Source organism: Sprattus sprattus (genome assembly GCF_963457725.1).
Source record: "Sprattus sprattus genome assembly, chromosome: 5".
Lineage (NCBI taxonomy): Eukaryota > Metazoa > Chordata > Actinopteri > Clupeiformes > Clupeidae > Sprattus > Sprattus sprattus.
In genome coordinates this window covers 7,226,014-7,248,513 of record NC_137924.1, presented here as the reverse complement: position 1 = coordinate 7,248,513, position 22,500 = coordinate 7,226,014, and the positions used below count along the sequence as shown (strand labels likewise).

The 22,500-nt window shown below is 46.4% G+C and overlaps 1 protein-coding gene across 1 annotated transcript in view; it reads right to left on the bottom strand.

The window, feature by feature from the left end:
• frmpd4 (FERM and PDZ domain containing 4) overlaps nucleotides 1–22,500 on the bottom strand; it is a gene marked incomplete at its 3' end in the record, with an annotated part of 52,465 nt that overhangs the window by 8,681 nt on the left and 21,284 nt on the right. The window contains exons 2-9 of the mRNA XM_080839627.1: nucleotides 17,737–17,856; nucleotides 12,127–12,287; nucleotides 10,791–10,893; nucleotides 9,921–9,966; nucleotides 8,523–8,627; nucleotides 8,171–8,278; nucleotides 7,636–7,767; nucleotides 6,615–6,734 (exon numbers count right to left, since the gene is read on the bottom strand). Coding sequence (XP_080695753.1) covers nucleotides 6,615–6,734; nucleotides 7,636–7,767; nucleotides 8,171–8,278; nucleotides 8,523–8,627; nucleotides 9,921–9,966; nucleotides 10,791–10,893; nucleotides 12,127–12,287; nucleotides 17,737–17,856 — 895 coding nt within the window. The remainder of the gene's footprint in view (nucleotides 1–6,614; nucleotides 6,735–7,635; nucleotides 7,768–8,170; nucleotides 8,279–8,522; nucleotides 8,628–9,920; nucleotides 9,967–10,790; nucleotides 10,894–12,126; nucleotides 12,288–17,736; nucleotides 17,857–22,500) is intronic.

Below are 22,500 nucleotides of genomic sequence, written 5' to 3'. Positions count from 1 at the left end.
ACACTCACACTCACACTCACACTCACACTCAGGCACTCACACTCACACTCAGGCACTCACACTCAGGCACTCACACTCACACTCAGGCACTCACACTCACACTCAGGCACTCACACTCAGGCACTCACACTCACACTCAGGCACTCACACTCAGACACTCAAACTCAGGGACTCACACTCAGACACTCACAATCACTCACACTCACTCACACTCACACTCAGGCACTCACACTCAGGCACTCACAATCACACTCACACTCACACTCAGGGACTCACACTCACACTCAGGCACTCACACTCAGGCACTCACACTCAGGGACTCACACTCAGACACTCACAATCACACTCAGGCACTCACACTCACACTCAGGGACTCAAACTCACACTCAGGCACTCACACTCAGACACTCACACTCAGGGACTCACACTCAGGGACTCACACTCACACTCAGGCACTCACACTCAGACACTCACACTCAGGGACTCACACTCAGACACTCACAATCACACTCAGGCACTCAGGCACTCACACTCACACTCAGGCACTCACACTCAGGCACTCACACTCAGACTCAGGCACTCACACTCAGGCACTCACAATCACACTCAGACACTCACACTCAGACACTCACACTCAGACACTCACTCTCAGACACTCACACTCACACTCAGGCACTCACACTCACACTCAGACACTCACACTCAGGCACTCACACTCACAATCACACTCAGGCACTCACACTCAGGCACTCACACTCAGGCACTCACACTCACACTCAGACACTCACACTCAGGCACTCACACTCACAATCACACTCAGGCACTCACACTCAGGCAATCACACTCAGGCACTCACACTCACACTCACACTCAGACACTCACACTCAGGCACTCACACTCAGGCACTCACACTCAGACACTCACACTCACACTCACTCACACTCAGACACTCACACTCAGGCACTCACACTCACACTCACACTCAGGCACTCACACTCAGACCATCACACTCAGGCACTCACACTCACAATCACACTCAGGCACTCACACTCAGGCACTCACACTCAGACACTCACACTCACACTCAGGCACTCACAATCACACTCAGGCACTCACACTCAAGCACTCACACTCACACTCACACTCAGGCACTCACACTCAGGCACTCACACTCAGGCACTCACAATCACACTCAGGCACTCACACTCACACTCACACTCAGGGACTCACACTCAGGCACTCACACTCAGGCACTCACACTCAGGCACTCACACTCACACTCAGGCACTTACACTCACACTCAGGCACTCACACTCAGACACTCACACTCACACTCAGACACTCACACTCAGGCACTCAGACACTCACACTCACACTCAGACACTCACACTCAGACACTCACACTCACTCACACTCACACTCAGACACTCACTCTCAGACACTCACACTCACACTCAGGCACTCACAGTCACACTCAGGCACTCACACTCAGGCACTCACACTCACACTCAGGGACTCACACTCAGGCACTCACACTCAGGCACTCACACTCAGGCACTCAGACACTCACACTCACACTCAGACACTCACACTCAGACACTCACACTCACTCACACTCACACTCAGACACTCACTCTCAGACACTCACACTCACACTCAGGCACTCAAAATCACACTCAGGCACTCACACTCAGGCACTCACACTCAGGCACTCACACTCAGGCACTCACAATCACACTCAGGGACTCACACTCAGGCACTCACACTCACTCACACTCACACTCAGACACTCACTCTCAGACACTCACACTCACACTCAGGCACTCAAAATCACACTCAGGCACTCACACTCAGGCACTCACACTCAGGCACTCACACTCAGGCACTCACAATCACACTCAGGGACTCACACTCAGGCACTCACACTCACTCACACTCACACTCAGACACTCACTCTCAGACACTCACACTCACACTCAGGCACTCAAAATCACACTCAGGCACTCACACTCAGGCACTCACACTCAGGCACTCACACTCAGGCACTCACAATCACACTCAGGGACTCACACTCAGACACTCACACTCACTCACACTCACACTCAGACACTCACTCTCAGACACTCACAATCACACTCAGGCACTCACACTCAGGCACTCACACTCACACTCAGGGACTCACACTCAGGCACTCACACTCAGGCACTCAGACACTCACACTCACACTCAGACACTCACACTCAGACACTCACACTCACTCACACTCACACTCAGACACTCACTCTCAGACACTCACACTCACACTCAGGCACTCAAAATCACACTCAGGCACTCACACTCAGGCACTCACACTCACAATCACACTCACACTCAGGCACTCACACTCAGGCACTCACACTCACAATCACACTCACACTCACACTCACACTCAGGCACTCAAAATCACACTCAGGCACTCACACTCAGGCACTCACACTCAGGCACTCACACTCACAATCACACTCACAATCACACTCACACTCAGGCACTCACACTCAGGCACTCACACTCACAATCACACTCACACTCAGGCACTCACACTCAGGCACTCACACTCACAATCACACTCACACTCAAACTCACACTCACACTCAGGCACTCACACTCAGGCACTCACACTCAGGCACTCACACTCACACTCAGGCACTCACACTCAGGGACTCACACTCAGGCACTCACACTCACACTCAGGGACTCACACTCAGGCACTCACACTCAGGCACTCACACTCAGGCACTCACACTCACACTCAGACACTCACACTCAGGCACTCACACTCACACTCACACTCAGACACTCACAATCACACTCAGGCACTCACACTCAGACACTCACACTCAGGGACTCACACTCAGGCACTCACACTCAGGCACTCACACTCAGGCACTCACACTCACACTCAGACACTCACACTCAGGCACTCACAATCACACTCACACTCACACTCAGACACTCACAATCACACTCAGGCACTCACACTCAGACACTCACACTCAGGCACTCACACTCAGGCACTCACAGTCACACTCAGGCACTCACACTCAGACACTCACACTCAGGCACTCACACTCAGGCACTCACACTCACACTCACACTCACACTCAGGCACTCACAATCACACTCAGGCACTCACACTCAGGCACTCACACTCACACTCAGGGACTCACACTCACACTCAGGCACTCACACTCACACTCACACTCACACTCACACTCACACTCAGGCACTCACAATCACACTCAGACACTCACACTCAGACACTCACACTCAGGCACTCACACTCACACTCAGACACTCACACTCACACTCACACTCAGGCACTCACAATCACACTCAGACACTCACACTCAGACACTCACACTCAGACACTCACACTCAGGCACTCACACTCAGGCACTCACACTCAGGCACTCACACTCACACTCACACTCACACTCAGACACTCACACTCACACTCAGGCACTCACACTCAGGCACTCACAATCACACTCAGGCACTCACACTCAGGCACTCACACTCACACTCACACTCAGACACTCACACTCAGGCACTCAGACACTCACACTCACACTCAGACACTCACACTCAGACACTCACACTCACTCACACTCACACTCAGACACTCACTCTCAGACACTCACACTCACACTCAGGCACTCACACTCAGACACTCACTCTCAGACACTCACACTCACTCACACTCACACTCAGACACTCACACTCAGGCACTCACACTCAGACACTCACACTCAGACACTCACACTCAGGCACTCACACTCACACTCAGGCACTCACACTCACACTCAGGGACTCACAATCACACTCAGGGACTCACACTCAGGGACTCACAATCACACTCAGGGACTCACACTCAGGCACTCACACTCACACTCAGGGACTCACACTCAGGCACTCACACTCACACTCAGGCACTCACACTCAGGGACTCACACTCAGGCACTCACACTCAGACACTCACACTCACATTCACACGCACACTCAGAATCTCACACTCAGACATTGACACTCACACTCACACTCATACTCACACTCACACTCAGACACTCACACTCACTCACACTCACACTCAGGCACTCACAATCACACTCAGGCACTCACACTCAGATACTCACAATCACACTCAGGCACTTACACTCAGATACTCACAATCACATTCAGGCACTCACACTCACACACACTAACACTCAGGCACTCACACTCAGACACTCACACTCACAATCACACTCAGGCACTCACACTCAGACACTCACACTCACATTCACACTCACACTCAGACACTCACACTCACATTCACACGCACACTCAGGCACTTACACTCAGATACTCACAATCACATTCAGGAACTCACACTCACACTCACTCACACTAACACTCAGGCACTCACACTCAGACACTCACACTCAGGCACTCACACTCACTCTCAGGCACTCACACTCAGGCACTCACACTCACTCTCAGGCACTCGCACTCAGGCACTCACACTCAGACACTCACACTCAGGCACTCACACTCACACTCACACTCACACTCACACTCAGGCACTCACACTCACACTCACACTCACACTCAGGCACTCACACTCAGACACTCACACTCAGACACTCACACTCAGACACTCACACTCAGGCACTCACAATCACACTCAGACACTCACATTCAGGCACTCACACTCACACTCAGGCACTCACACTCAGGCACTCACACTCACACTCAGGCACTCACACTCAGGCACTCACACTCACACTCACACTCACACTCAGGCACTCACACTCAGACACTCACACTCACACTCAGGCACTCACACTCAGGCACTCACACTCACACTCACACTCAGGCACTCACACTCACACTCAGACACTCACACTCAGGCACTCACACTCACACTCAGGCACTCACACTCACACTCAGACACTCACACTCAGGCACTCACACTCAGACACTCACACTCACACTCACAATCACACTCAGGCACTCACACTCAGGCACTCACACTCACACTCAGACACTCACACTCAGGCACTCACACTCAGACACTCACACTCACACTCAGGGACTCACACTCACACTCACACTCAGACACTCACACTCAGGCACTCACACTCACACTCAGGCACTCACACTCAGGCACTCACACTCAGGCACTCACACTCACACTCAGACACTCACACTCAGGTACTCACACTCAGGGACTCACACTCAGACACTCACACTCAGGCACTCACACTCAGGCACTCACACTCAGGCACTCACACTCACACTCAGACACTCACACTCAGACACTCACACTCACACTCAGACACTCACACTCAGGCACTCACACTCAGACACTCACACTCAGACACTCACACTCACACTCAGGCACTCACACTCAGACACTCACACTCAGACACTCACACTCAGACACTCACACTCACACTCAGACACTCACACTCACACTCACACTCACACTCACACTCAGGCACTCACACTCAGGCACTCACACTCACACTCAGACACTCACACTCAGACACTCACACTCACACTCAGGCACTCACACTCAGACACTCACACTCACTCTCAGACACTCACACTCAGGGACTCACACTCACACTCACACTCAGGCACTCACACTCAGGCACTCACACTCACACTCAGGCACTCACACTCAGGCACTCACACTCACACTCAGACACTCAGACACTCACACTCACACTCAGGCACTCACACTCACACTCAGGCACTCACACTCAGACACTCAGGCACTCACACTCACACTCAGACACTCACACTCAGGCACTCACACTCACACTCACACTCACACTCAGGCACTCACACTCACACTCACACTCAGGCACTCACACTCAGGCACTCACACTCACACTCAGACACTCACACTCAGACACTCACACTCACACTCAGGCACTCACACTCAGACACTCACACTCACTCTCAGACACTCACACTCAGGGACTCACACTCACACTCAGGCACTCACACTCAGGCACTCACACTCACACTCAGGCACTCACACTCAGACACTCAGGCACTCACACTCACACTCACACTCAGACACTCAGACACTCACACTCACACTCAGGCACTCACACTCACACTCAGGCACTCACACTCAGACACTCAGGCACTCACACTCACACTCAGACACTCACACTCAGGCACTCACACTCACACTCACACTCACACTCAAGCACTCACACTCACACTCACACTCAGGCACTCACACTCACACTCAGACACTCACACTCAGGCACTCACACTCACACTCAGGCACTCACACTCAGACACTCAGGCACTCACTCTCAGACACTCACACTAACACTCATGCCCTACCACTGTGCAGCACTTGTATGGTGCTACTTGATTTGCAAGTGCAGTAAGCACCGCCAGTTATTGTGATAATGTCTTCCATATGGCAGTCAATTGTGTTGAAAACAGAATTATTTACCCTGTGTGTGTCCTGAGGCACCAGTCTTTGTAAAGCTGACACGCTTGTTTATTTATTTGGGTAGCTATTTCTGTTGTCAAAAAAAGATATTTTGTAGAGTGAAGGAACTGACCTGGACATAGAGGTATTCAAATGCCACTGCGTCTCTTCTGAGCAGGTCAACCGGGTCCTTTGGGACGAAGCTGAGACGGAAAAAGCATTTCATCTTGTGTGCCCCTGGCCTCTGTGTCACCTGGAGGGACAACAGCACAGGAGGATTAATCACGCCAATGACATCCGGCAGCACATGCATGGCTGACGCACTTCCAGTAAATCTACCCTCTACTCACCAAAACATGTAATCTGCCCTGAAGCGCCAATCATCAAATATATATATAAATATACTTCACACGTGGAAGATCTACTAAAGTGATTGGAAATTCTAATTTCAACACATGGCTCTTTAACAGGGTTCATTTTCATCCTTTTCAGGCACAAGGCTTGTGCTGTGAGCAGGGGCGTAGCAACGTGGTGACCAGGGGGGGCCACGGCCACCATTAGTCAGAGAATGGCCACCCTGCAGACCCCCTTCAACCTCACAGCTTGGCAAAAAAAAAAAAAAAAAAAACGGTAACGATAAATGGTATAAAGCTGAAATAAATGCATTAGTATTTTATGAAGTCGTCTTATATTGTCATTTGTCACTTACACTACAAGCCCCATATTCGCAGCATGTGTGTGAGTTTTAAAATAGTAGTTTTTGACAATTAAGTGCCACCCCAAACAAAAGACTGGCCAGAGCTGCCCCCCCCCCCCCCCCCCCCCCAGAAATAATGTCCTGGCTACGCCCCTGTCCTGTGAGCAAATAAAGGCAGGTTGGGGAGGAGAGCACAAGGTGCCTGTGTGGGTCTGGGTAAGCATCTCCTGCTCATGCCTGTGTCCCTGGAGAAGTGGGTATACTCTTAATTTGTTCTAAGCAGCCCATACGGCACAGGATAAACGTCCTGTTTTGAGAAGTGTTCGCAATGCTGACTGAGAAATAAGTGGGTATAGTCCGTATACCTGCGTATACCCTGGACTACACCGCTGCAGGTTGGGGAGGAGAGCACAAGGGGCCTGTGGGGGTCTGGCTCTAATGGAGATAGCATGCTTACCTGGGTTAGCATCTCCTGCTCATGCAGCAAGGTGAGCTTGCTGCAGGAGCCCTCCGCTCTGTGCTCCAGCACCAGAGAGAAATGCTCGATGCTCTTAATGGACAGCTTCTCCTGCAGGGTCAGGATAACATCCTGCCAGCCATACACAGACATGCATTATTAACAGAAGCACAAAGAAAGAGCCAATAGGAAAAAAGAGAGAAAGAGTGTGACAGCTTTTTGCAGGTGGTGAGACACAAAAACACAGTAAAATTGTAAACATGCTAAACGTTATACATTACAATAAAGTAACAGTACAGTTTTTGTTTTTATGTGTTGTGCAATAAAGGTGATACTCTGATAAAGCCTATCTGATAGTTTCCAAAGCCTCTGTTTTTCTCAAGTAAACTTTAGCTGCTATCTGCTAGCTGCTTGACTGCTATCACAGGAAGTTAAGTGTGTGATACATACACTTCTGGGTACAGAGGGTAAACTGACTTATCGATTATTTCTGACATACACTGAAAAATACCCCCCTTGAATGTAGTGGTAGTACCTTAATAGAGGTGTTGCTGTCAAATTTGAATGATTTAGTCTGTCCATTTTCAAGGTACACTTTCAGAACATTTGGCATGAAGAGTAGGGAATTATCCTTCACCGATTCCTGAAATGATCCGAATGCAATATCATTAGCATTAGCAATAGCATTAGCCTAGTGTTTCACAATTAAATCAACACGAATGCCACGACTTACAAGGTTTTAAGTGAACTGCAAGAGCGGACATCATTCAAGTGCAACAACAAACGTATTACATTTTTTCTATTAGTAAAATAATTCAATCTTTCCACAAATGTGCACATGAATGAATAGCGATGCAAATGATTCCGAGAGGTCATTAATTCCTTACCGGGACCTGGCCATTTATGATGACCTCCTCCGCGAAGCGCACTTTCACCGGGTTGGACTTCAACTTGGCCTTTTTGGCTGCACTGATGAACGCCGACTTGGGCGACTGAAAAGGACACAGAGAGTCATCCTGGCCCTTGTTCACCCTCTGCCAACATTCTAACCTTTCCTTTGTGTGGTTTCCCCCGTCAGCCACAGCCAGAGTGGAGCTTTAATGAGTGTTGTCTGTGTATTAGCACAATGGCTGCCTTGCTGGTAAGCGTCACTTTGTGTCACAGCGTGACAGAAGAAGAGGAGCACACAGTTTAAAATTACAAAAGCTCAGATTCTTGTTCTTCTGCCTGAGCTCCTCTCTCCTCTAAAGAGAGCCTTTTTATCTTCTGCCCTTCTGATGTACCATTTCTCTTTAAAAAGAGAAATCATAAATCACAGCCAGATCTGAGTGAACACCATTCAACAGTGATATAAGGACTTTATGTGAATATGTGGGGATAGAAGTAAATAGAAAAATAAGTGTAAATAGTTGAATCTAAGTTCCATCCGCTCCTTCCCTCCACCAGGGTCTAACACAGTGATGTATATAGTGATATATGGAATTTCTGCCAATATGTGGGGATAAAAAGGCTGTAATTTAAGATGCATTGAGCCACGGCACTGGACAATGGAAATCTATGGAAGTCAATCTTAAAACAGTAAATGGAAATGGAGTGGAAATCATATGCTAAACTAAGGTGTTAAATAATACTATTTCAACAGTATGGCCAAGGAGTGTTATAGGACATTCGAATTATATCATATTTAATGGCCCTTATTTTCAAAGTGTAAATAGTTGAATCTAAGTTCCATCCTCTCCTTCCCTCCACCAGGGTGTAACACAGTGAATGTGTTGGGTCCACGGTGGTGGTGTCCTCTGATGTGAATACTGATGAGAGAGAGGTTCACGCAAGGTCTCCGAGAGCTCCTCACTCCACGAGAGTGTGTTTGGAGGGGAGCTCAGTGTGTTTGGATTAAAGACCTTTGAAGTCAGCCAAGTGTGAAACACACGCATCATCCAAACAGCCGGAAACTATTTGCACCCTCAATTAGTGCGCTGGGGAGACATGTTTCCCCCTCTGTCATTGCTTCAGTCAGTGGTGTAGTCCTGGGTAAACGCAGGTATACGGGGGATATTCCCACTTATTTTTTAGTCAGCAATAAGTATACCCACTTCTCAAAACTGGGTGTATAGAGTATACCTACTTCTCCAGGGACCACTACACCACTGGCTTCAGCGGAGGAGACATGTTTCCCCCTCTGTCATTGCTTCAGTGGACGACACCATGCGGTGAACGTCACAAAAGAAAGGTAATATTGCATTCAATAACACTTGAGTGGGAGTGGTGGTGATGGAGGCACTTACTGCGTAGGGCTGAACCACAGTCAGCACGATGGACTCTTTGCAGCTCCTGCAGGAGGAGTGGAACACACGTGAGAGAAGGAAATACAGATCCCATCATCTTCTGAATAAAAGATTGCCGCAATTTCTACATAAGGTTAAGGTGGCTCTGTCTTTACATAACAGATGCTATAAAAAAGTGATGGTTGATGATGAAAAATGCATGAAGGCTTCTAGTTTTTACCCGACACAGACTTGAGTTATACATGGGTCTGAGTTACAGTGGATACGAAATATTGCTCTTTATGCTGTCAATATATAATTTTGTCATATATAACATTTTTAATGATATAAATAGTCAGGCATGTCTTAATGTCTTAAAGTGGCTGCTTCCTAGGAGTGATGGTCTCCCACTCTTTCACCTGTTAAATTTGAGCTTTTTAGTCTGCAGGACCCCCACGTTGAATTGTTATTTATGAAATTGTCATTGTCGATTGATGTTCTGGAGTAACATAACCACTAGCCTGTAATACAATTTATTATAAAATAGCATCTTGCTGTCATGGCTGAATACACTCGGGGTTGAGGCAGCTGTGATGAACTGCCATTTATGACACTTAGTCACTGCCTGCCGTCTGCTGCAGGTCACCTAAGGACTCAACTACCATAGGCTGAGGTGGATATCAATCATTGAACTTTAACCAATGAAAATGCAGGCACAAAAACGGCATTGTGTTGAAATGAAGGTGGAATGCCAGTAGCTGAGCGTCAGCCTGGCCCTAACAGCAGGTCTACTTTGTTTACTTCACAGCCGCCATCATGGCTCTAACAGAGGGTTTACTTCGTGCACTCCACAGCCGCCATCTGGGTCCTCGGGGGACAGTTGCATATTACCTGACTAGGTCGATGACCCGCTCTCTTGGCGCTGCGCTGACTGCCTCATCGTTGATCATGACGATCTCGTCCCCGGGGATGAGTCTGCCCTCTGAAGGACCCCCTGCACAGGAAGAAGAGTTCAGAGTGTGTGTGTGTGTGTAGAGTTCAGAGTGTGTGTGTGTGTGTGTGTGTGTGTGTGTGTGTAGAGTTCAGATTGTGTGTGTGTGTGTGTGTGTGTGTGTGTGTGTGTGTGTGTGTGTGTGTGTGTGTGTAGAGTTCAGAGTGTGGCACTCGCTCGCGCGCGCATGTGCTAAAGGCCCTCGTGTGTGTGCTCGATTTAAATCATTGATCATCTCAGTGTCATGAATGTGGAATGCCCTTATTGAATGGAGTGCACTACAGTAGAGGATCTACCATATTTAAGGATTCATTAGCTGTGAGTTTTCACTGACGATTATAAATGAACAATCATCATCCCTAATCACAGAACAAAGCATGTCAGTTTTGATAATACTTCCACTCAATTCAGTTGCATTTCTACAGCAGTTTGAACTATATGCTGCACGATAAACTATATATGCTTCACATATGCTATTGGGTTAACTATATGCTGCAAATATGCTATTGGATAAACTATATGCTTCACATATGCTATTGGATAAACTATATGCTTCACATATCATATATTGGATAAACTATATGCTTCACAAATGCTATTGGATAAACTATATGCTTCACATATCATATATTGGATAAACTATATGCTTCACATATGCTATTGGGTAAACTATATGCTTCACATATGCTATTGGATAAACTATATGCTTCAGCTTCACATATGCTATTGGATAAACTATATGCTTCACATATGCTATTGGATAAACTATATGCTTCACATATGCTATTGGATAAACTATATGCTTCACATATGCATATTGGGTAAACTATATGCTTCACATATGCATATTGGGTAAACTGAAGCACACTTTACATAAACTAAAGCCCAAAGTCCCCATGAACAACTTTATATCAAGGAGAAAGGAAACAAATATCTCAACTCAATGCAAATCTCAGAAGTATTACACGTCTTCAGAAATATGACATCATGCCAGGACTTGAGATTGCACTCAATATCAGCACATCAAGCACCTCAGCGTGTTGCCTTTCAAATCAAATCAAATCAAACTTTATCTGTACGGCGCATTTCATACACAAAGGTAACACAATGCGCCTCACAGTAGGAAGGAAAAAGGGGGGGGTGGGGGGGGGGGTTACAAACACTTGTAAAAACACACAGATTTTGTCAGTGAGACAGCTGCTGGGGGGGGTCTTTGAGCCAGACGGGTCATGTTACCTGGGGTGACGGAGCGGACCACTACAGGTTTCTCACTGCCAGCCACGAAGCCAAAGCCAAGCACGGGATCTCGTCTCATCTCCACCTTCCGAGGGGCTGGTGGAGCAAGCTTCTCCCCGTCCAGGCGCACCTCCTCCAGCGAGCCGCTCTGGGAAATGTGACTGCGGGGGAGGAGGGCAAAGACACAATCAGTTGGAGAAATGCAACAGGGAACAGCAGAGGGACACTTACTTATCCTCCATTTCAGTTACAGATTGTTTGTGCTGTACAGCTATTGTGCTGTTCATTTCCATTCACACACAGTCAGCCAACCCACCTCTTACATTTACATGTCGTCATTTAGCAGACACTTTTATCCCAAGCGACTTACAGGGATGTATACACATTTTACATTTACACTGATGGCACATCGGGAGCAATTAGGGGTTCAGTGTCTTGCTCAAGGACACTTCGACAGGGAATCGAACTTGAAACCTTCTGATCACTAAACGACTTCTCTACCTCCTGTACTACTGTCGCCCCCAAAGACACAATCGGTTTGAGAAATGCAACAGGGAACAGCAGAGGAACACTAACTTATCCTCCATTTCAGTTACAGATTGTGCTGTTCATTTCCATTCACACACTGTCAGCCAACCCGACTCCTCTTGAGCCTTTGATTAACAGACTATTATGAATACAAAGACGATGTCTCCTGCATCTCTTCCACTTATAACAGAAACCTCTTGTAAAAACATGAGTGCTGTGTGTTCACAAAATCCTCACACAACTTCATAAATCGACACTAGTTGATTGCAGCCTTTTAACCCTAACCCAAGTCCTCTTACAGGGCTTTTCAGCATATTCAACCTGAGAAAAGCTCCGTGCTTGAGACGCTAACACTGTGCCCGTTTCTCCTTGACTCTCCTCTCCTTCCAGTTCCCCCATTGTTCCTTGTGCTCATGTCTGCGGCAGCAGTCTCGTCTCATGGTGCCCACAGTGTTGGCTAATTAAAGCCGTGGGCAGGGGTAGGCAGTGTGCAATTCACCATCACTTCTGACACATGTTCTCCTCGCTGGTAAAGAGCTACAATTAATCTTTCAAGGCATTCTGTGGGAGAGCGAGGGTGACTGCAGACCAAGGGTGAGGTTAAAGCCACTATATAAACAGCTGCATCAGATCACCGCGGGGCAGGAAAGTGGCTCCATCAAACCACACGGTCAGGTTTCTTGTTTTTATAAGACACTCAACGTGTCAATGTTGCGCACCTCTATTCCATTCTCTCCCCCACCTATAAGTCACAACATTTTGACTCTGGAAATTGAACACTTTTAATACGCCTTTCATTCCCACCTATAAGTCACAACATTTTGACTCTGGAAATTGAACTCTTTTAATACGCCTTTCATTCCCACCTATAAGTCACAACATTTTGACTCTGGAAATTGAACTCTTTAATACGCCTTTCATTTCGAGCCTCATGTTTTGTGTTATAGCCGCACTATCACAACAAGCACGCCAGATTGTGTGTGATGAAAAGCATACGGACCCCTGCATCCAGGAAGTGTGTTGTCTCATCCAGCCATGGCCACCTGCTAAACATGGCCAGCCTCCCAAAGTGATGACAGCCATGGAGCTAATGGCCCCTAATCATTGCCATTAGCTGTTAATGAATCCCCATTTTAAGCGGGGTTCTCTCCTTTCAGACTGCACTGGGTCAGCAAAGACAGCCATTATATTTAACTCTCATCAGCAGCCATTGTTTCATCTGGTACTTTACAATAAATCGCTTTCAAATTTAGCTTTACATGATCAAGTGGAACAAATTAACGTAATGAACATTTACTGTATTGTTAGAAGTCCAGAAGAGTGTTACGATTGCCATCTCTTACTCAAGCATCAAACAGCATAACAATTAACAGCCTTTTTCTCATTGATCTGGTCTCAGAGGAGGGCAGGCAGATCACATGACACATCACCAAATCGATCAATACGTCAGCCAATAATCGCCATATGGCTTCACACTTGCATCATATCACATCTAGATCAATAGTCTGATGGACACGTCTGCATTCACGCTGCAATCTGTCTCTGTAGGTATCCTTTGGTCCTAGTTAGTTCAGAGTTCAACAGTCAGTGGTGTAGTCCAGGGTATACACAGGTATACGGAGTATACCCACTTATTTTTCAGTCAGCATTGCGTATACCCACTTCTCAAAATAGGTCGTTTATCCTGTGCTGTATGGGCTGCACAAAATTAAGAGTAGCTATACCCACTTCTCCAGGGACCACTACTTTCAACAGTGTGTGAGATAAGGTTGAGATGCTCCTAGTTAGTTTAGAGTTCCTAGTCCTAGTTAGTTCAACAGTTCCTAGTTCCTGAACTAACAGAGTTCCTTTAGTCCTAGTTGGTTCAACAGTTCCTAGTTCCTGAGCTAACAGAGTTCCTTTAGTCCTAGTTAGTTCAACAGTTCCTAGTTCCTGAACTGACAGAGTTCCTTTAGTCCTAGTTAGTTCAACAGTTCCTAGTTCCTGAACTAACAGAGTTCCTTTAGTCCTAGTTAGTTCACCAGTGTGTGAGATGAGGTTGAGAAGCTCGCTGGGCGCTGGGCGCTGGGCGCTGTAGGCTCAGGCTGCCTGACGGACAGCTAGGGTGCACTGGAGCGGTCCAGGGGGAGGTCATATCCTCTCATGCAAGCGCTCTCTGCTCTGGAGCAGATGAAAGATTAGATAACCATCCGTTTCCATGTGCCCAGCAGGGATGGCTGCCACTAGAGCTGTTGATTATTGTTATTCCATCTGGTCACATGAATTCCTTTGGAAAAATAAAAAAAAGCTAAACAAGTCTCTCAAGGGTAAACACGTTCTGAAGGCAGGGCAGGACCTTTGTGGACATGCCTTGTGCCTTCTCTTAGCCCCCAAAGGATCAGGTTAACTGGGTTATTGGGCAGATTCGCAATTTGTCAATCTATTCTTCGTAAGGGGTTTTCCTGTCCACATGATGCTCTCTGCCTATACAAACATTTGCGTAGTGACATTTACCTCAAGGTATTTCAAGTATGTGAATAACAAAAGGCATTAAGTGTCCTTAGAATATCGCCTGCCATCAAACAACCTCTCAGACACCCCGATTCTCTTCAGTCAGTGATTGCTGCCTGATTGCGGCCACTGTTTGATATGCCATGGATGTCTCTAAGCACTGCCTTGCAGTCAGAGTCACGCCTCTCAGGTGAGACAGTGCCAGAGCTGAATAATTCCCTCTCCTTGAGCAGTTGAGCCTGAAGGCATGGCAGCTGTAAGTGTGCACGGGCGGCCTCCTATGACACCCTGCCTCCGGCACCCAGCATTCATACACTCATACACCTCCTTATACACACATTAACATCTGAGTCCCACCATTTTGATGCTTTAGAGTTTAGACTTTCTCTCTCTCTCTCTCTCTCTTTCTTTCCTTCTCTCTCTTTCTCTCCTTCTCTCTCTTTCTTTCTTTCTCTCATACACAAACAAACACTTTCTGCAATTGTGCCAAGATTCCACAACAAACGAATGGAAGGCCCTTCACCACATTCACACTGACTAATCTTCAACTTTCTCTTTCTCTCTCTCTCTCTCTCTCTCTCTCTCTCTCTTTCTCTCCTTCTCTCTTTCTCTTTTCTTTCTTTCTCTCACAAACACACTTACACAAACAAACACTTTCTGAAATTGTGCCCAGATTCCCACAACAATCGAATGGAAGGCCCTTCCCCACATTCACACTGACTGATCCCTCAACTTCTGGTGCTGATGAGGATGATTCAGCTCTTCAGTCCCTCAGTATTCCAAAACCACTCTTAACAGTGTGATTGTAGCCAGCACTGTATATGCCATCTCGCTTAAGAGGTTAGTCATGTATTTCTGCCAAGGCCTTTCAATTCCTTATGGTCCAGCCTAATAAAATATTGACACAACAGTTTAAACATTAAAGCTCAGAGTGGCACCCCCTCATGCATTTTACACCAGAACTATCATCATTAGAATGGATCTGCTTCATGTGTGTCAGACATGTATTGAGTCCCTCGTGAGAGCGGACCTCATACATGCATCCAGTCCAGTCTCTATCTCTGCATCCTGTGCATGTGTGTGAGATGTCATGTTCAGTTCTTATGTAAGCTGCTGCTGCTGCTGCTGAGGCTGTGAGGGCCATCACCCATGTGCGACGACGAGTCCCTCTTCCACCCAGCGATGTCAGAAACTCAAACATATCTCCTCCAGGAGCAACTATCACCAAGGCACAGTCACGGAAAAAAACTGCAGCAAGATTCGCCATAGCAACAAAACAAAGATTTGGAATCAGAGGGATGAGAGAAAGATGAAACCTGCAGGAGAATATGGGCACAAAAGATGTCTCTGTGCAGACTGTCATATTTTTAGAATCATAGATAATGAACACAAACTCGCACAAGACTGCTGGGAAAAAAACCCAAGGAGACGGCAGCGGTAACAAAAGCCTTAGCCTCACACAGCAGCACAATCCCCACCGAAAGGCAGCCTACAGGCGCACTTGTTACACTGGGATCCCTCATTAGCATCTAGTGAAAGTGCTGCGTTGAAGGCAAGAAAACACGTCTCTTTACCTGCACCGATGCCCAGAGCTCCAGTCTGTCCTAGTGCAGTAGGATTACTGGGACAGAGGAGCACCTCATCATCTTATCTCCCGAGCAACCATTCCTTAAGAACTCTCTCTGAGATCAAAGCCCCCTTCTCTCCATGCTGCTCCTCCTAGGAGATTTTGGCAGCGAGTGAGCTAGTCGGAGCACGGGCTGGCTGCTCTCTGAGCACAGGGGAGGTGAGCAGCAGTGGTGGAGATGGAGAGAGAGGGAGAGAGAGAGAGAGGGAGAGAGAGAGAGAGAGAGAGAGAGAGAGAGAGAGAGAGAGAGAGAGAGCGAGAGAGAGAGAGAGAGAGAGAGAGGGGGAATCGGTATGCTGTGCTGAATGCACAGATGGAGAATGGGGTGGGGGGTAGGGGAGCAAGAGAGAGAGAGAGGGGAAGACAGAGAGAGCTGGATAACGTGTCAGGGATAATCATGGGGTGGTAGGGGAGCAAGAGAGAGACAGAGGGAGAGAGAGAGAGAGAGAGAGAGAGAGAGAGAGGGAGGGAGAGAGAGAGAGAGAGAGAGAGAGGGAGGGAGAGAGAGAGAGAGAGAGCTGGATAACGTGTCAGGGATAATCATGGGGTGGTAGGGGAGCAAGAGAGAGACAGAGGGAGAGAGAGAGAGAGAGAGAGAGAGAGAGGGAGGGAGAGAGAGAGAGAAGAGCTGGATAACGTGTCTGGGATAATCATGGGGTGGTAGGGGAGCAAGAGAGAGACAGAGGGAGAGAGAGAGAGAGAGAGAGAGAGAGAGAGAGAGAGAGAGAGAGGGGGCTAGGGGAGCAAGAGAGAGAGAGAGAGGTAGAGAGAGAGAGAGGGGATGAGAGAGAGAGCTGGATAACGTGTCTGGGATAATCATGGGGTGGTAGAGGAGCAAGAGAGAGACAGAGAGAGAGAGAGAGAGAGAGAGAGAGAGAGAGAGAGCTGGATAACGTGTCTGGGATAATCATGGGGTGGTGAAAAAAAGAGTCTCCCGAACATCTGCATGTGGGCCGCCTACTCACTTGATGAAGCAGTCTCTCCCCTCTCTAGTGGACGCCATGTCCCAGCCATTTGGGGGTCCTTGGGAGGGGCTCCAGCTGGCCGAGGGGGGTGGCCAGCCTGACGCCTTGGTCCTGTGGCTGCTGGGAGAATAACACGACAGCATTCATTTAATAAACTTAGTCTGGGAATGGAACTCTTAGGTCATGAATGGAACTCTTATTTCAAACAGTGACATTACGTAAAATATTTTAATTTTATTTTTTTCAGATCTCTAGGTGAGAGAACTGAGGAACAAAGGAATCCTGGAAAATGTAATGGAAGCAGCAAAAAATCATTTCTTTAGCTGACACAACCACCACAATAATGTAATCCAAACAACAGATCTCTTACGTACTGAGCATTCGTTTAATAAAGTTTCATATACTCTGTTTGAACTGCCACTGTTACAACAACTTCCGTGTTGTGCAATAATTACTGTGCAGCTGAATGGTTCGTGTGGATGGTTCAATGTCATACAAGTTAAGTCTGCCAACAGACTTTAATCACTCGGTACATAGTGAATTAATTTTTACAATCTTGACATGCCATCATAATTGTTATGCTTCACTCTTGTGCTCTCAGTCCCATGAAATTGGTTTTATTTCTAGTTATCAGCAGATTCCCTAGAAGGCGCTTTTAATTCAGAGATTCTTCATTCAAGACGATGTCGAGTTGAGTTTAAAGATATACGAAAGAGTCATCATAGGCTTGAACTCACCCTATCTAACAGAAGAACATTCATGTAGCTCCGAGCATCAAGTCATAATATACTAGTCTAGACCAAATGATCGATTCAGAGTCACCAGGGCTTTCTGAGTGGTGGTCTCTTTTGATGAAGCCCTGTCCATTTCTTCTTTTGAGATGTTAAGAGGGTGTTTTTGTGAGGGAGAGAGGGAGAGAGAGAGATAGATGGAGAGAGAGAGAGAGAGTCAGAGATGGAGAGAGAGAGGGAGAGAGAGAGAGGGAGGGAGAGAGAGAGAGAGAGAGGGAGAGAGAGGGAGGGAGAGAGAGGGAGAGATGGAGAGGGTGAGAGCAGGCTGCCTATAATTGGGGGCTCTAGCTGGATCTCTTCCTCTTCAGGTGTGATAATCCTCCATTTTCTCTGTCTACCCCCTTTCTGCTTCTCTCTCCTGCCTCCTCAGAAGGCTCTTGTCACATGAAAAGAAGGCTTGCTCTCCAACTGAGATCTGAGCATGTCTTATTCAGAGACATTTTGGTAGTAACTCAGTGCGGACACATTTGTCCAATTTCCGATTGTAATCCGATTTAAATCGAAGATCCGATTCATGTGTCTCCCCAAATCTAGATTTCCTGTGTCCGACTTGAGTCCAACTGGACTCCGATGTAGACCCCTGGATAAACGATCGGATTACGCTGAGAATCGGACTATGCGCGCATGTGTCTCTCGAATCTAGATTTCAACTGGACAACAACAACTTTTGCACGTGCTTGAGATCCTGCCCATAGACATATACATGCGTGTAAGTATCCTTTGGCTTCACGCTCATGGGTTCACTGAAGTCCTTACATACATGGTTCAAACACTGTGAGCCAAACGCCAGGTTCTCTGCACTTAGTCCGACTCTGAAGTGATCCATTTGCCTGCACTGGGACTGAGTTACCCTAGCCTCATTAAAACTTTAAAAAGAAAGACAAACACAACAACAACACCAAACTGGGTGACTATACCATAACCTGGGGGCGACAGTGGTACAGGAGGTAGAGAAGTCGTTTAGTAATGAGAAGGTTGCTAGTTTGATTCCTTGTCGAAGCGTCCTTGAGCAAGATACTGAACCCCTAATTGCTCCTGATGTGCAGTGTGCCATCAGTGTAAATGTAAAATGTGTATACATCCATGTCAGTTGCTTAGGATAAAAGCGTCTGCTAAATGACTAAATGTAAATAACCTAAGTACAAAGAATTGTGCATGATTTCTCAGCCACCAGGCTGTGGCCACAAGTAACTTAGAGTAACAGAATGTAGCAATTGTACTTTAAGGTTAGGGTTAGGATTAGCATTTTTACCTTAAAATAACACCTTAAAACAATTGGGGCGCTACAATGATTTAATATGGAGAATGGCCTCTGCGCCATTGCCATACCAGGGTCAGAAGGCATTTCACTGCGCTATGTAATTTTCTGGAAACCGCCCGAGTACTTCTCTCTGCTGGGCTAGTAAGGTATCTTATTTGCCATCTTGCTTTGTCTTGTGTTGCACTTGCTTGATGTTTGACTGTGTTAGGATAGTTGTTGACTCACTAATTTGGCATAGTGTCTAAGTAAGCACATTTCAACAGGTGTCGCTAGGTTTAGCCACTAGCATCTCGTTAGTGATTAGCAATACCTCCGTTGTGCTGCTTTAAGTAAGTGTTATTAAGTAAAAGATTATATGTAGAAAAGGATCATGGGGATTCAACTATAACATTATATAATTACATTTCAGGATATCAATACTATATATAGCTCTGTGTAATCTGAGCTATTTACATTCTATAAAGATTAACTTTTCAATATGCAATAAATTGATACCGCATATAGATAACTTCACAATTGTTAATGAAGCACTTTCATTTTGAGTTAAGTAATCTTACTGAGTGGTGAGATATCAAGATCCTGATTCATCTGTTAGTCTATTTACATAGCGAATGAGTAAGTAAAAAAAACAGGATTTTACGAAGACATACAGGTGTTATGAGATCCTTTGTTAGCATTAGCATACCTGCTATGTCTGAATGTGTATGAATTACTATCGAAACAGACACAACCTCAGATCTGTTCAGTATACGAAAGGAGCGCTCTACTCACAGTTGGAGTTGTTGTGCTCTCAGAATAGTGAAACGAATGACCCAAACACTGTGTAATCTCCATATTCCCACTCAAAGCGCAAACAGAACGTTGACCCCACCAGTGTTTTTGATCTTTGACGTGCTCTTGTGTATTTTCCTCCGGTCTCTTTGGCCCTCGATGGTCCGTGTATTCCTCTTGAATAAAGCCCACAGGAACAGGTTCAGGAGCCTCGGCCTCAGCGTGAAACTGAGCCCACTCAGCACTCATCAATAAATGATGCTCCCCTCTGTCATGTGGGTCTGACTAATAGCGGGCCAGGAGTAACACTCGCTGCACTATTCATGGACAGCTGACCGTGAGCTTGGGTGAGAAACACTTTCATACTCATCATTTATGCTTCACGATGCTGCCATTAATTGAACTGAAAATCTCTTTTATAATCTCTATAAAAATCAGTGTGGGAATGTGTGGGAGGCCGAGCAGTTGACAAGGTGCAGTTAACAGAATGAATTAATGAAGCACACCACCTGCCAGTAATTGCCTGTTGCTACATCCGTGGGTCATTCTCGGATAATTACTAATAGGCTACTACGTCTAGTGACAAATGATAAATGCAGCACGACATTCACAAATACGCAAGAGCTATAATGTTGGATAAGTGATAAACCCCATCAGCTATGCACTGATGAAATAAACAAGACTAAATTAAGAGGGTCTTGCCTCATGTTCTACTGGCCTCTGTTGCCATGGCAATAAAGATTAGATGATGGGAATGACAGGGGGTCAACCTGTCTCATATGTCATAATGGCACCATGACATATTCACCCTGCACATGATGACAATTCACATGCTAAATAAATCAAATGAAAAGCAGATATGTTACTGTCTAAATATACCAGCTGCAACTACATTCCAAGTAGCTATTGGTAAAACTGGGAATTGCATCGGCTATTTGCTTAAGAAGGCACATTCCTTGTACCTGTTCACTATCCTCCTAAATGCTGACCTCACTAAAAAAAGTGATCCATTTTTAATTTCTCAAAATATACCGTTATGTAATTCCTTAAGCTTCCCTCCATGGACTAGAGAACACACAGTTGTCACATTCCCACACATGAACACGACACTCGGCTCTGTGTAAATAATTCACCTCAGCAATCTCAAGGAGAGTAGCGGTGAAATGAAACCCAGACAGCCACATTAGCCCCGGCTCATGCTATCTGTCCACAGCATCCAGCCTCCTGGATCTCCTTTTGTTTTCTTCCCACACACAGTTTACTGAGGAACATGCATCTGGATCTTGTTTTATGAAACCATATCCTCTGCAACAGATTTCATTCTATTGGTTGAAAACAAAGACGTACATCAGTGATATGCAGAAATAAGAGAAATATGAGATCCTTTTTTTAGCATTAGCATATGTCTGAATGTGTATGAATTACTTTCGAAACAGACACAACCTCAGATCTGTTCAGTATACGAAAGGAGCGCTCTACTCACAGTTGGAGTTGTTGGAGTTGTTGTTTATGAAACCATATCCTCTTAAACAGATTTAATTCTATTGGTTGAATACAAAGACATACATCAGTCAATAAGTGCTATGTTATGATCAAACCTTGATTCCTGTATGAATATGGCAAACTAGCTTGAATTCTCCCACCCAGTTGAATGATATATTCATGTTTCCGTCACAGTTTGGGAGTGGTATGCCTACCGTCTCTGTCTTTATGGCCATCTTCGAACTGCCTAGCAAGCCAATTAAGATCTGTAGAATTGTATTCATGATGATAATGTGGTATGGCAAGATGACTATGACAAAAGTACGGCAGGACAAGAGCACAGAAGTACCCCAGTGACCCAGCCCACTCACTCATGTGCCTCTGCTCCGAGTCCAGGCCAATGTTGTTGAGAAAACAGGTTGGTGGACAAGATTATGTAACACAAATCTTTATACATAC